This window comes from Neofelis nebulosa, chromosome 12 (genome assembly GCF_028018385.1).
Source record: "Neofelis nebulosa isolate mNeoNeb1 chromosome 12, mNeoNeb1.pri, whole genome shotgun sequence".
NCBI classification, from domain to species: Eukaryota; Metazoa; Chordata; class Mammalia; order Carnivora; family Felidae; genus Neofelis; species Neofelis nebulosa.
In genome coordinates this window covers 37,788,636-37,804,637 of record NC_080793.1, presented here as the reverse complement: position 1 = coordinate 37,804,637, position 16,002 = coordinate 37,788,636, and the positions used below count along the sequence as shown (strand labels likewise).

Below are 16,002 nucleotides of genomic sequence, written 5' to 3'. Positions count from 1 at the left end.
CTGAGGGTTGATGGGGGTGGGAGGGAGGGCAGGGTGGGTGATGGGTATTGAGGAGGGCACCTTTTGGGATGAGCACTGGGTGTTGTATGGAAACCAATTTGACAGTAAATTTCATATATTAAAAAATAAAAAAAAATTAAAAAAAAAATTAAAAAAAAGATTATAAAAAAAAAATAAAATAAAATCTAGTTTGTCTGATACAAGTATGGCTACTCTGGCTTTCTTTAGACAGCCATTAGCATGATAGATGGTTTTCCATCCCCTCATTTTTTTTTTAACTTTTAATTTTTTAAAAAAATTAATTTATTTTTTAATTTACATCCAAGTTAGCATATAGTGCAACAGTGATTTCAGGAGTAGATTCCTTAATGCACCTTACCCATTTAGCCCATCCCCCTTCCCACAACCTCTCCAGCAACCTTCTGTTTGTTCTCTATATTTAAGTCTCTTGGGACGCCTGGGTGGCTCAGTCTGTTAAGCATCCAACTTGAGCTCAGGTCATGATCTCATGGTTCATGAGTTTGAGCCCGTATCAGGTTCTGTGCTGAGAGCTCAGAGCCTGGAGCCTGCTTTGGATTTTGTGTCTCCCTCTCTCTCTGCCCCTCCCCCACTCGGTCTCTCTCTGTTTTTCAAAAATGAATAAATGTTAAAAAAAAAAAAAAAGTCTCACGTTTTGTCTCCCTCCCTATTTTTATATTATTTTTACTTCCCTTCCCTTATGCTCATGTTTTGTATCTTAAATTCCTCATATGAGTGAAATCATATGATATTTGTGTTTCTCTAATTTCTCTTAGCGTAATACCCTCTAGTTCCATCCACGTAGTTGCAAATGGCAAGATTTTATTCTTTTTAATCACCAGGTAGTATTCCATTATATATAAGTGTGTGTATATATATATATATATATATATATATATATATATATATATACATACATACATACATACATACCACATCTTCTTTATCCATTCATGCGTCAACCATCCCCTCACTTTCAATCTGCAGGTGTCCTCAGGTCTAAAATGAATCTCTTGTAGGCAGCCTATAGATGGATCTTGTTTTTATATCCATTTTCATACCCTGTGTCTTTTGACTGGGGCATTTAGTCCATTTACATTCAGAGTGGTTATTGAAAGATGGGGTTTAGTGTCATTGTGTTATCGGTAGATTCTTGCTTGTGGTGATGTCTCTGGTTCTTTGTAGTCTTTGCTGCTTTCCACTCCCAGAGCCTCCCTTAGGATCTCCTGCAGGGCTGGTTTAGTGGTCATGACCTCCTTTAGTTTTTGTTTGTCTGGAAAAGCCTTTATCTTTCCTTCTATTCTGAATGACAGTCTTACTGGATAAAGGATTCTTGACTGCATATTTTTCCTATTCAGCGCATTGAATATTTCCTGCCACTCCCTTCTGGCCTGCCAAATTTCAGTGGACAGGTCTGCTACTACCTTTATGTATCTACTCTTGTTGGTTAAGCCCCATTTGTCCCTAGCTACTTTCAGGATTCTCTTTATCTCTGCATTTTGCCAGTTTCACTATTATATGTCTTGGTATTGACCTGTTTTTGTTGATTTTGAAGGGAGTTCTCTTTGCCTCCTGAACTTGGATGTCTGTTTCCTTCCCCAGATTAGGGAAGTTCTCAGTTGTAATTTGTTCAAATAAACCTTCTGCCCCTTTCTCTGCCTCTTCTTTTTCTGCAACTCCTATGATATGGATATTATTTTGTTTCATTGAATCACTTAGGTCTCTAAGTCTCCCCTTGTGGACTAGTAATTTATTTTCCCTCTTTTTTTCAGCTTCATCATTTTCCATAATTTCATCTTCTATTTCATCTATTCTCTCCTCTGCTTCTTCCATCCTCGTCACTGCATCTAGTTTATTTTGCATCTCATTTACAACATTTCTTAATTCATCATTATGACTATTTCTTAGGTCTTTGATCTCTGCAGCATTTAGATTCTCTTCTGTCTTCTATGCTATTTTCAAGCCCAGCTATTAGTCTTATGACTATTATTCTAAATTCTTGTTCAGATATATCTGTTTTGAGCAATTCTCTGGCTGTCATTTCTTCCTGGAATTTCTTTTGAGGAGAATTCTTCCATTTAATCATTTTGGCTAGGTTTCTGTCTTTTATGTGTTTTAACAGTTTGTTGTGTGTCCTGCACCTGTAAGTACTACAATATTTAAAAGCTTTGGTTCCAAGAAAGTTGCACACTCCTGAAAACTCTGATGTTTAGGCCCTAAGGCTGTTTGCAAAATAGAAACTAGCTCTCTCCATATTTTTCATTCCCTAGTCTGTGGTCCAGAGTGGTTTTTCTCTTGTCCAAATACAATACTACAGTTCCACAGCCTCTCTTTTTCTTCCTTTTGTCACTCTGCAGAAGGGGTTCCCCCCACTCTGTTCCTATGCTGCCGGTTTTCTCTCTCCAAATTAGCAAACATGCACCTCAGTCCCACCAAGATGTCTTCCTCCACCTGAGTCTGTTCTCCAGGGAGGGTCCAAGTCAGGTCTGGGGGCTCCACTCAGCTACTATATGTCATCTTTGGAGAAATGTCTGTTGGTACTTTTTCCCAGTTTTTAATTGATTTTTTTTTTTTTTTTTTTTGGTGTTGAGGTGTAGAAGTTCTTTGTATGTTTTACATACTAACCTTACTGAATACATCATTTGCAAATATCTTCTCTTATTCAATAGGTTCATTTTGTTTTGTTGATTCTTTCCTTTGCTGTGTAGAAGCTTTTTATTATTTTTATTTTTAAAAAATATTATTTTTTTAAAATAAGCTCTTCGAACTCATGACCTCAAGGTCAAGAGTTGCATGCTCTAGCAACTGAGCCAGCCAGGTGCCCCAGAAGCTTTTTATTTTGGTGTAGTCCTAATAGTTTATTTTTTCAGCAACTGTTAATAGTTGTACTAGTTTAGAGATTCTCTTAGATTTTGCTATGTAACCAGTTTTGAAATCTTTGAATAATAATACTTTTTAATCACTTTCTAATTCTTTATTTTTTTTCTTTTTTTTTTTTTAGATTTTTTTTTTCTTTTTTTTTTTTTTAATTTTTTTTTCAACGTTTTTTATTTATTTTTGGGACAGAGAGAGACAGAGCATGAACGGGGGAGAGGCAGAGAGAGAGGGAGACACAGAATCGGAAACAGGCTCCAGGCTCCGAGCCATCAGCCCAGAGCCTGACGCGGGGCTCGAACTCACAGACCGCGAGATCGCGACCTGGCTGAAGTCGGACGCTTAACCGACTGCACCACCCAGGCGCCCCTCTAATTCTTTATTTTTTAAAGCGTTTGAAATTTTATACGTATTTTTATTAACAGAGTTTATTTTTTACAGGAGTTGTAGATTTATGGATATACTGAACATATAATACAGGGAGTTTTCTTATCACCTCTTCTCCACCCCCTCCCTGAAGTTTCCTGTTATTAACACATACATTAGTTACAATTAATGAACCAATTCTGATATGTTATTATAAACTTAAAAGTTAATGTTTTATTTATATTTATTAACTAAAAATAACATGAAAAAGCCACATTTTTTCCGGGTTTGCTTAGTTTTTACCTCAATGCCTTTTCTGTTTCAAGAGCCCATCCAGGACACTGTGTTAAATTCAATTATCATGTCTCCTTAGGCTGCTCTTGTCTGGGTCATTTTCTCAGACTTTGCTTGTTTTTGATGCTCCCTTATTTTAAAAAGTTTATTGCATAAAGCATCCAGTGTAGTATTTTTTTTAAAGTTTATTTATATTGAGAGAGAGCATGTGTGTAAGTGGGGAGGGGCGGGGGGGTGGGGAGAGAATCCCAAGCAGTTTCCGCGCTGTCCTGGTAGAACCTAATATAGGTCTCAATCTCATGAACTGTGAGATCATGACCTGAGCTCAAGTCAAGAGTTGGATGGTTAACCGATTGATCCACCCAGATGCTGTCAGTATAATTTTTAATAGTTGTAGTGAAAGTGGGGAGCCTTGTCTTTTTCCTGACCATAAGGGGAATACTTCTTAAGTCCTGAAGTATGATGTTTGCCCTAAAGTTTGATAGGTACTTTATCAGATTGAGATAATTCTGTTTTTATTGTCTACAAATTTTTGTCATGAAAATATAAGTCTTTTCTGCATCCATTAGACCACGAATTTTTCTTTAATCTGTTTATCATGGTGAATTATTGTAGTGAATTAATAGGTTTTCAGATATTGAACCGTCCTTGCATTTAAAGCCTACCTGGTCATGATGTATGGCCATTTATATACCAACATACATGCATACGCACATATGTACATACATATTTACATATAAATTTACAACAGTTACATATTATGGATAAATAATATGTGATGGATTTGGCTTAGTAATCTCTTTAGAATTTTTCCATGTATATTCATGACGAGATTGGATATAATTTTCTAGAACTGTATTTTTTTGTAAATTCTGCCCCCAACATGGGGCTCAAACTCATGGCCCCCAGATGAAGAGTTGCATGCTCTACTGACTGAGCCAGCCAGGTGCCCCTCTGGTTTTTGTTTTGTTTTTGTACATAGGTATGATAGATTTTTCCTTAGTTCTCTTAATATTATTATTAAGTAGACTTCACGCCCAGCCTAGAGCCCATCATGGGGCCTAAACTCACTGCTCTGAGATCAAGACCTGAGCTAAGACCAAAACTCAGGCACTCAATTGACTGAGCTACCCAGGGGCCCAGTCTCTTAATGTTATTATTTAAAAAAAATTTTTTTTAATGTTTGTTTATTTTTGAGAGAGCGAGTGAGAGTGATCAGGGAAGGGGCAGAGACAGGGGGAGACACAGAATCTGAAGCAGGCTCCAGGCTCTGAGCTGTCTGGTACAGAGCCCAACGTGGGGCTCAAGATAAGGAACTGTGAGATCATGACGTGAGCTGAAGTCGGGCACTTAACTGACTGAGCCACTGAGGTGCCCCATATTATTATTATTTGAAAGTTCATTTATTTTGAGAGAGTATGTGCTTGTGAGTGGGGGAGGGGCAGAGAGGGAGAGAGAGAATCCCAGGCAGGCTCTGTGCTGTCAGTCCAGAGTCTGATGCAGGACTTGATCTCACAAACTGTAAGATCATGACCTGCACCAAAATCAAAAGTCCAATGCTTAACCAAATGAGCCATTTAGGTGCCCCCTTAATATTATTAATTAATTAAGCTTTAGTTGGTCTTTGTCTTTCTGCTTTGGGCTAGGAGGAGATTCCTGAAATAGGTCTTTTGAAAATATCTACTCTCCCTTCTTAGATCTCAGTTCTTCTAGTTTAATATTTAAAGCTTTAGAATTTGATTAGAATTCAGTTGGTAGATTATGAGACTCTTAATCCCAGGGTTATGAATTCAAGCCCCATGTTGGGCATGGAGCCTTTTTAAAAAAAATGAAAAATTAAAATTACAGAATTTTCTTACTGTTAGATCTATGTACTGCCTACCAAATCATCATCATTTGTAGTGGTTCTTATTTATAAGCAAGTCCCCTTGTTACTTTGGAGTGGTGGGTTGCTTAACCTTCAAGAATTTGTGAGCATTTTTATGATTGGCAGTTTTACTATTACTATTAAATTGTTTAAGTTGTGCTTGACTTCTGATTATTCCCTATTGGGGCAATAATGGCAGTGTCTCCCTCTGATATTTGTATCATAGTTTATTGCTTGTAAAATACTTTCATATAATAGTATATTTATGTACAAAAAGTGTTTTGTATTTTGGATCCAACTACTTGAAATGCCCTTTACCACTAATACTTCTATGTAAGTTGCTGTAAACTTTTGTCTGGATTATTGCAGACAAAATTAGTCTTTGCCTCTTGTTCCCTATGGTTCACCTCACACAGCAGCCAGAAGGATTTTTAGAGTGTAATCGAGTCCTATCCCTCTTGTGTTTAAAATTATAAATGGCTTCCCAACACATTAAAGTCCAAACTCCTTACCATATTACACAAACTTTATCAAGACCTTTGTACATGAGGGTTACTCAAGAAATACCTGTTGAATGAGTGACTCATATGTTGGCAACGTTAGAGAGCTCTGTCTTGCCCAGTACGTCAGAGCATAGTAATTAGTAGCAGAGTCAGGATGAGAACTTCAGATGTTCTATTTGCAAATTGTTGGACCAAATTATATCTTTTGAATCGAATCCTCCAGTAGGCTCTGAAGCAAACTATTCTGTTTTTCAGACTATATACCTGTGTTAACTTGTTTATGCCTTTCTCTCCTTGTTTTGCCTTTACAAACCCTGCCCATCCTCAAGACTTGCATTTAGTTCTCCCTTTTATAGAACCTTTTTTTTTTTTTTTTTTTTTTTAATGACTTCAGTACTCTGTTTTTTCTGATTGTGATGGTGGTGTTGGCTTGGGGAAGCTAGAATGTAAGTGGGAAGGGGACTCTAGTAGGAATTAGGTGTTGCTTTACAGGCTGAAATATGTAATTCCACTTTCCACATGACCTTGTGAGGGAAAAAACACATTTTTAAAGATGAGAAAACTCAGTTTCAGAGAGGTTTTCAGTTCTCTCACCCAAATGGGGAAATCTGTACATTAGCCATAAGCCCTCTAAGGCTTCTAAACTAAGCCTTCTACAGCTGCTTGGCAGAGCATGTGCATACCCAGGTGCCCGAGGTCAGAGCAGCCTTCTGCTATCCTGCTTTAGCCTGTTACATTGGACCAGTCGCATATTTCATAGTCTGGCCTATATGTCAGGATCACACGGGGAAATCAGGACGATCTGTTTCTGTTCAATAAAAATTTGACTTTAGTCAAATGCTAAACTTTTTTAGAAGTAGCTGTGATTGTTTTTGTTCATTTGTTTGTTTTGATTTTTTTTTTCCTGCTTTACTTGGGCCTCTTACCTGTTTTTTTTCTTTCTCCTTTCTGCTTCTAGTATTATATTCAAGAAGAAAGCCAGAGGAAGCCATTACCCACTGCTGCCGCCCAGTGTTGTAAGTGAGAAACTTGTCTCTGAATCTCCTTAATCACAGCTGTCAGTTCTCCAAACATGGATTTTTTTTTTTTTTTTTTAATTGGGGAGGGTGGAGAAGTGATGTGTGTAAACAGAAGATATTCTGGAAGCACACATATTCAGGCCTATATCTTCAATGGTTATCTGACCATTGGCTTTAGGAAGAGTCCTTTTGATTATGTGTGGCTATAGGCAGGGCAGTGGTGCTCATATTTTATCTCCATTTGCAAGCTTTTACCCCTGGAGGAATGATTTTTCCCATTTTGTCTCCTTTATCTGTTACTGTTCTTTAAAGCTCAGTTTAAATGTCATCACCCCTGGGAATTCTTCTTGCCATTTCCTCCTTCCCCCATGTCTTGCTTAGGTGTCTCACCTCTCCTTTCGGAGTACTCTGTGCACACATCCATCATATAACCCATTATATACTGTAATTTATGTTTATTTCTTTGACAACACAGTTTTTTTTTTTTTGACAACACGGTTTTTAAAGGCATAGACATTATTCTATTTTATATTCCTAGCCTCTTTCTCCATACCTGATACATAGTATAGTAAACCTCAATAAAGTTTGATAAACAATTGAATGAGAGAACTTGTCATTTCTCTTGAGATTAATTTGCCCAGACTACAAAGATTCATTCTTGAAATGAGACCTGCATTGGCTACCTTTTCAGTTTCTCTCAAAATAGCTTGAGGAAACACTAAAGGACTGACTTGGAGTCTATTCTCTTTCAGTTTTCAACCTCTGGGGTGTGTGTGTGTGTGTGTGTGTGTGTGTGTGTGTGTGTGTGTTGTGCTTCTTTTGTGTTACTGTAGTTTTTTTCTGAACCAGATGCCAAACTCTTAACAACTCCTGGTTGAAAGCAGTGGTTATAGTAATATTTCTAATAAGAAAAACCATACTAAGTAACATATTTTGAGGTCTTAGAGTATGCCAGATGCTGCTATAAGAGCTAAAATGTACTAACTTATTTAATCTTCACAATAACCCTAAGACATAGGTTTTTACTGTTGTCCCATTTCAGATTAGGAATTACATACCCCAAAATACACATATTTTCTGAATCATTTGGATATAATCTTCAGACTTCATGACACATCAGCATTGTATCTTCTTAGAGCTAGGACAGTCTATATAACCAGAATACCATGATTAGAATCAAGAAATTTAACACTCACACAATAATATTATCTAATATATAGTGCAAATTAAGAATTCCCCTGTTGTCCCCCAAATATTTTTATAGCTGTTCCCTGCCCCCCCCCCCACACTGTATGATCCAGTCACGAATCACACATTTTATTTGGTTGTCCTGATTCTTTAATATCCATTAATAATCATAAAAAATAATTTTTGCCTTTTTGGTTGTTTATATTACTGGTATTTTTTTTCCAATTAGAAAATCATTTGATTCACCGGTTGTCCTGATTCTTTAATATCCATTAATAATCATAAAAAATAATTTTTGCCTTTTTGGTTGTTTATATTACTGGTATTTTTTTTCCAATTAGAAAATCATTTGATTCACCAGTTGAATTTTTGAAAGTTTATCCTACGTAATTGAGAAGTAGACAAAGGTTTGTGTACAAAAATATTGATTATGAAATTATTTAAATAAAAAAACTTGAAAATGACTATAGTTAAACAGTAAATGATCATAAGATTGAATATTATGCATTTATTTAAAATTATGCTTTGAATAATAAAAAGGACATTTTAATGAAAGTTTAAGTTAAAAAGTATATAAAATTGGGGTGTCTGGATGGCTCAGATGGAACAACATGTGACTCTTGATCTCGGAGTTGTGAGTTCAAGCCCCATGTTGGGTGTAGAAGTGACTTGAAAATAAAATCTAAAAAAAAAAGTATATAAAACTTTGTGTGTATGTGTAATTTAAGGCTTCTTGCTATGGATTGAATTGCACATTACCAAAATTCATACATTGAAGCCCTAGCTTCTGTATGACTCTCTTTGGAGATTGGGCCTCTGAGGAGGTGATAAAGGTTAATGAGATCATAAGAATGAGGCCCTAATCTGATAGAGTCTGTACCCTTATAAGAGAAAAGGGCAACAGAGCTCTCTGTGTGAGGACATAAGAAGCTGGCTATCTGCTAGCTGGGAAGAGAACCTTCACTAGGAATCAAATCACTTGGCACCTTGATCTTGGACTTCCCAACCTCCAAAACTGGAATACAAATTTCTGTTAAGTCTACCCATTCTATGGTATTTTGTTATGGCAGCCTGAGCAGGTTAATAGAGATATTGGTTCCTAGAGGTGGGGTGCTGCTGTAAACAAATACCTAAAAATGAAGAAGTGGCTTTGGAACTGGGTGATGGTAAAACCTGGAAGAATTTTCCAGCGCTTACTAGAAAAAGGCAAGATTGCTGTGAAGGGACTGTTGGCAGAAATAAGGATATAGAAGGCCATTCTGGAGTAGTCTCAGATGGAAGTAAGGAACAGTTTATTGGAAACTGGAAGAAAGGCAATCCTGGTTACAAACTGGCAATAAACTTGGCTAAATTGTTGTGTTTGTGAAAGATAAAAATTTGTAAGGGGATTTCTAAGCAAAGTATTGAAGATGTGGCTTGGGTCTTGCTTACTGTCTATAGTAAAATGAGAGAGGAGAGAGTTGAATTGAAGAAGGAATTGTTAAGTAAAAAGGAACCATAATTTAGTTCCTTAGCCAATTTGTATTGTAAAAAATGAGAAAGTTTGTTTTGAAGAGAACAATAAAGAGATCGTGGGTTTGGTCTATGGATTAACCAGCAAACTCAGCAGAATCTAGAAGTAGAAATGGGATATCAGCAGAGACACTGCCAGTTTCAACTAATTGGGACAAAGAAAGAGGGAGGCAGTGAAGACTGTTAGACTTCTTGGATTCTGCAGGATCAGACCATGGTGTTGTTTGGCTGTGAACATGTGCTTTTTCTTGAGGAAAGGGAAGAATGACCTGGAAGGTGATTGATTCAGAGATTATCAGGGCTGCCACTCTCAGCACAGGCCCAAAGGGCAATTAATGCTGTTGCCTTCTGTTTCAGAGGGATAGAGCAATGCAGAAAGCCATGGGGCAGGGCTATCCTTTAGAGCTGTGGAGGTGCTGGCACCCCAGTGGGATGTCAAAACAAAGAGAAATATTCTACAGCCTTAAGATCTAATATAATTTGCTTTGCTAGGTTTTGGACTTACTTGGGATCCATTACCTTTTCCATCTTTTCTTTTTCTTTCTTGTAGAACGGGAATCTCTCTCTTATGCATGCCCACCATTGTATTTTGGGAACACATAACTTGTTTGGTTTCACAGGTTCATAGCTGGAGAGGAGTTTTGCCTCAGGATGAATCATACGTGGAGTCTCATTCGTATCTACTTAGTTGATATTTACGTGATACTTTGGACTTTGGACTTTAGACTTTAGAGTTGGAGTTAAGATTTGTGGGGCTGATGGGATGGAAAAAATGTATTTTGCATGCAATAGAGACATGAATTTGGGGGGGTCAGAGGTGGAATGCTGTGGGCTGAATTGTGTTCCCTCAGTGTGATTGTATTTGGAGATAGAACATGTGAGAAGATGTTAAATGAAGTCATTGGGGGGCCTTAATCTAATAGGGCTGGTGCCCTTTTAAAAAGAGGAAGAGACACCAGAGCTCTCTCTGCTATGTGAGGACACAGAAAGAAGGTGGCCATTTGCAAGGTAGGAGAGGTCTCACTAGAAATCAAACCCTCCAGAACCTTTATCTTTGACTTTTCAGCCTCCAGAAACTGTGAGAAAATAAGTTTCTACTGTTTAAGCACCTAGTTTATGACATTTTGTTATGGCAGCCAAGCAGATTAATACATGTATATAAATGTATTTATACAATTAGAGTGAAAATATCTGGAAATAGAAGCACCAGAATATTAATCAAATTTGTTTCTGATATGGGGAATTGACTTTTTTTTTAAATTCTTCTAGTTTTAATGTAAAAGAAATCAATGTGTAGTTCCAAATGAAATCCCAGCAGGGATTATTTTGAAGGATTCAAAAACTTAACTATAACACTTATATGGTACTATTTTTTTCTTCTTCTTTTAATTTAGTATAATTAACACACAGTATTATGTTAGTTTCAGGTATACAGTATAGTGATTCAGCAATCCTTTATATTACTCAGTGCTCATGATAAGTGTATTCTTAATGTCCTTTACTTGTTTCACCTCTTTCCCTACCTCCACCCCTCTGGTAACCACCAGTTTGTCCTCTGCATTTAAGAATCTGTTTTTTGTTTGTCTCTTTTTCTTGGTTCATTTTGTTTTTTAAATTCCATATATGAGTAAAATCATATGGTATTTGTCTTTCTCTGACTGACTTATTTCACTCAGCATTATATCCTCTAGATCCATCCATGTTAATGCAAATGGCAAGATTTCATTCTTTTTTATGACTGAGTAATATCCCATTATGTCTGTGTACCACATCTTCTTTATTCATCTATGGGATTATGACTTTAAAAAAATTTTTTTAATGTTTATTTTTGAGAAAGAGAGAGGGAGGGAGGGAGGGTGGGGCAGAGAGAGAGGGAGACACAGAATCTGAAGTGGGCTGTAGGCTCTGAGCTGTCAGCACAGAGCCCGACTTGGGGCTCGAACTCGTGAACCGTGAGGTCATGACCTGAGCTGAAGTCGGATGCTTAACTGACTGAGCCACACAGGCACCCTGGGATTATGACTTTTTAATCCCGTTTTGCACCTTACATTTTCTAAGTATATTTAACGATGTACCACCATTTTTTTTTTTTTTTTTTTTTAAGTAATCACTGCACCCAATGTGGGGTTTGAACTCATGACCCTGAGATCAGGAGACACATACTCTGACTGAGCTAGCCAGGTGCCTCCAACAATGTACTACTTTTAATAGGTAAGATTTATTAAGAGTAATGGAATAATTGAGTCATTGTTCTAGATCTGGGTTTGCTCCTATCTCTCTGAGTGACTTTAGAAGTCTTTTTACTGTCTACTTCAGTTTCTTGATGTATAGAAGGGGAGAGTTGGTCTAAATGGTCTCTAGGTTTCTTTTAGCTGTTGTATCATATGACCCTATAACTTCCTAGTCCTGAGATACCTTCACATGGATGGTCCTGCACTACCCTTTCTTTCAGGGTCAGTTATCTGCAGTTACTTTTGAGATGTCTTCAGAATATTTTCAGAAATGACTGCTCCTCTAAAGGAGCCTTTAGTCTTCATTTTGATTTGAAGGTTTCTCTGGTCCCAATTATTTGTATCTACTCTTAAAAGTGATAGAGGGGCGCCTGGGTGGCGCAGTCGGTTAAGCGTCCGACTTCAGCCAGGTCACGATCTCGCGGTCCGTGAGTTCGAGCCCCGCATCAGGCTCTGGGCTGATGGCTCGGAGCCTGGAGCCTGTTTCCGATTCTATGTCTCCCTCTCTCTCTGCCCCTCCCCCGTTCATGCTCTGTCTCTCTCTGTCCCAAAAATAAATAAAAAAACGTTGAAAAAAAGAAAAAAAAAAGTGATAGAATTATTTAGAACTATTGGGGTAAACTATATACTTCCCAGTGTTTTCTTTGGGGGCAAACCTTTCTGATGGTGAATTTAATATCCAGTAATAACATTCTGCTCTCACTTTCATCTTAGGATGTTTTAGTCTCCTTTGGTAACTGTAATATGTGATATATTAGAAGGTAATTATTATATACCTATGTTTTTTATCCCATCTATTATTGCCAGTTCAAGCAACTAGGCTGTCTTGTGCCCATTACTTCAGGGACAGATATGGAAGGCAAAGAGCAGAATAAATGGTCTTCTTGGCTTTAGTTTCCTAAAAGCTAGAAAGAGAATATTCTGGAGAATGTGCAAAATGTTTCAGATGAATATTATAGGAGGAAGGAGGGCTTCACTCTAGTCTGCCTATTTCTGACTAAGGAAAGATTTCCTTGATTTGAGTGACAGGAGAGAGATGCAAGGAAAATGAAAGATAGTCACCAGAGTAGGCATATTGGGACTTCGTCTTACATTCTGGGTTAGAGTTCTGGTTAACAGTAGGACCCCAAAGAGGGAATGGCTTGGGGCGCTTGGCTGACTCAGTTGGTGGAACATGTGACTCTTGATCTCAGGGTCATGAGTTCAAGCCCCCAAGTTGGGCATAGAGCTTACATGAACAAAACAAACAAACAAACAAAAAAGGAAATGGCTCGGTGCTGTGTCTAGGCAGATGGGCCATCATGGAGATTTCCGTGTTCCAGTAAGTTGCACATGCTGTGAATGAATCCTGGGCTCTCTAGAAGTAGCAAAGTGAGACTCTGGTCCTAGTGGAGCCACTTGGGCAGGATTAAGAGAAGTCTTAGAAGTGTTCTCTGTGGGGGTGCCTGGGTGGCTTAGTCTGTTAAGCATCTGACTTCAGCTCAGGTCATGATCTCATGGCTCGTGGGTGTGAGCCCCAAGTCAGGCTCTGTGCTGACAGCTCAGAGCCTGGATCCTGTTTCAGATTTTGTCTCCCTCTCTCTGTACCTCCCTGCTTGCACTCTTTCTCTCTCAAAAAATAAACAAACATTAAAAAAAATTAAAAAAAAATGTTCTCTGTGTACCAATGATCAAGAACTAGAGAAGATCTAGGATATTTCAGTGAATGCCAGTATACAAAGACATATCTGTGCCATAAGCAGTTACTTAACTGCAGTGTCTTATTTTCACACTAAGTCAGTTGTTAGGATTGGTGGCAGACACCCTCAGATGCATGTTTTTTGCATGCTTGAACCTCCTGCTTACTTTTGCAGGTCTTATGTACATGGCAGCTTTTTCATATTTGAGTAATTTTTGTTCGATTTATTGAGATATTCTGAGGCTGTGCAATTTGGTCTGCATATTAGATACAAATCTCATGTGCAACAAATGGTATAATGTGAATATTTACCTTAGCCACAGGGCTAAACATAATAGGAAGTTGGTGTGGAGAGAGAAACTGGTTTATTCCTTCTCCAAATGTGTTTAAATTTTCTGTGATATTCAAACTTCATTCTTTAGTAAGGATATTTCTACCTACGTCTTGTCAAAGAATGAAGCAGCACACCATGTTGTCACACAAAACAGTTTAAGGACTACTAAGTTCTACAACTTTCTGCTATTTTCAATTTTTATACATGTCTGGCTGTTACAATCCCCACTGCCCCCCCCCCCCCCCCCGCTATATTATCAATGATGGTATTGCTGGCTGCAATTGAGAAGTGAATCAAAAAGTGATTTAGTATCTGGCAAGGATTTGATGAGATGATTACTCACATACTCTGCTAGGGTGTCTAAATTAGCACAACCTTTCTAACTCAGTAATTTTACTTCTAGGAGATATTCAAGGAAAGTAACTTGATGCAAAGGAACATTTATGTTTAGATTTTAATTATAGTGGAGAAAAAATGCAAAAATATTGGAAGAATGGATAATTGTGGCATCTCCATGTAATGGAGTACTATGCTTTTAAATAGTTTAAGATACAGCAGACATTTATGTGAATAGGTTTTAAAAAGGAGGATTCTTAGGTAATTAAATAATATGATCTCAATTATCTAAAAAATTGTTTACACATAAACATAGGAAAAAAACTTCCAAGGAAATACCGCTCTGATAGTGGCTCTGAGTGGTAGGAATATAGGAAAGTTTTATTTTTGTTTTTATTTTTTTTGTACTTGAGGATTTTCTCCAAATGCATTTGGTGTATGATAATTACGGAAACAATAAATATTAAAAATGGTCCCAGGCCTGACAATGTGGAGGCAAGTCATGTAGATTTACTTTTTCAGTTTGGATTTGAGACTCTATTGAACAATAGTTGGTTGTTGAAGTTGACACATTTTAGTTTAATAATACCAGTGATTTCTTGATTGAGAGTGCTAAGTGGTTCTTAAAAGTTTCAATGTCTCTTTTATTGGTGATATCCCTAAGGTCTCTCCTAATCAGTTACTATATCTGAAATAAAAAGGGTTTGGGGTCTATTATTTTTATTTGTACTAGGACCTTGAAGATGGCTTGAAGTTTTGAGATATAGCCCACCATTGCTGTTTCAGAGATTTCTCTGATTGTCTGTGAAGGGTGTGTTTCACTGGTCTTGTTACAGTATTTATTATAAATAGTGACATATCATATTATAAACCAAAATTCCCTGAGAATGAATCAGTCTTTTAAATTAGTAAAATAGGGCATAACTCAACATATTGTTTAAAATTTTTCTTAAAGTATGATTCAGAAGAGTTGGGTGTGAGTCACGTCCATAAATACCAGTGACCAAACATTGAGAAGTATTGTCAGTTAATACGCAGGTTGGCTACCAAGTGGTGACATCTTACTTGACTACCACTAACTGCAAAAGGATTTTTTTTTTACCAACATATCCAAAAGAGACATGTTTGTATAAAATGACTTACCCTTCAACTTTTTGTTATATTTGCTGATCTTTCATGCTGATATTATTGATTCTTTGACAGGAAGCTAGAGGTGTTCAGTGTTTCCCACTACTGTTAAGCCATCATGTCTGACATGCATATATCTACTCTGTACTACATTCACATAATCCTCTTATATACCCCTATTGTTCTTGGTTTCCATCTAAAATTGTCTACTGCCATGCTATGGCTTTTTTTCTAATATTCTATCTTTTGAGGGAGGCAGAGAAATGGGCCATTCTATACATGTAACCAGTTATTCCCCATCTGGAAGATTAGATTCCTGTGCACTGTACAGATGATAGTATAATTCCTTGACCAAAATCAACCAAACTCAAAACTCTGAGCAGATACTGCCAATACTGCTCTTAATCCTATTTCTCCACCTACCATAAACAAGACTAACTTTAAGCTTATGGGGTATTATGGTTGCTTCCTGATAGGGGCCAGGACTTGTTTTCCTAGTCAGGAGACGGTGGATTCTAGTAGCCAGGAAATTTTATCTGTTTCTGATTGAGAATCCCTTTCTTCCATTTTGGACCCACCCCGTGCCAGAAGGAGTGGACCCAATTGGCAAGTACGTACTGCATCAAGGTATGATCATATAGAGTAGACTATGAG

General features: G+C 37.4%; 1 protein-coding gene across 8 annotated transcripts in view; it reads left to right on the top strand.

Moving 5' to 3' along the window:
- UNC13B (unc-13 homolog B) overlaps positions 1 to 16,002 on the top strand; it is a 237,437-nt gene that overhangs the window by 94,590 nt on the left and 126,845 nt on the right. For all 8 annotated transcript variants that reach the window (XR_009251620.1, XM_058694990.1, XM_058694991.1 and 5 more), the window contains exon 7: positions 6,881 to 6,938. Coding sequence is in view for 7 of the 8 variants with exons in the window: in XM_058694990.1 (XP_058550973.1) it covers positions 6,881 to 6,938 (58 nt within the window). In the remaining variant the exon portion in view is untranslated. The remainder of the gene's footprint in view (positions 1 to 6,880; positions 6,939 to 16,002) is intronic.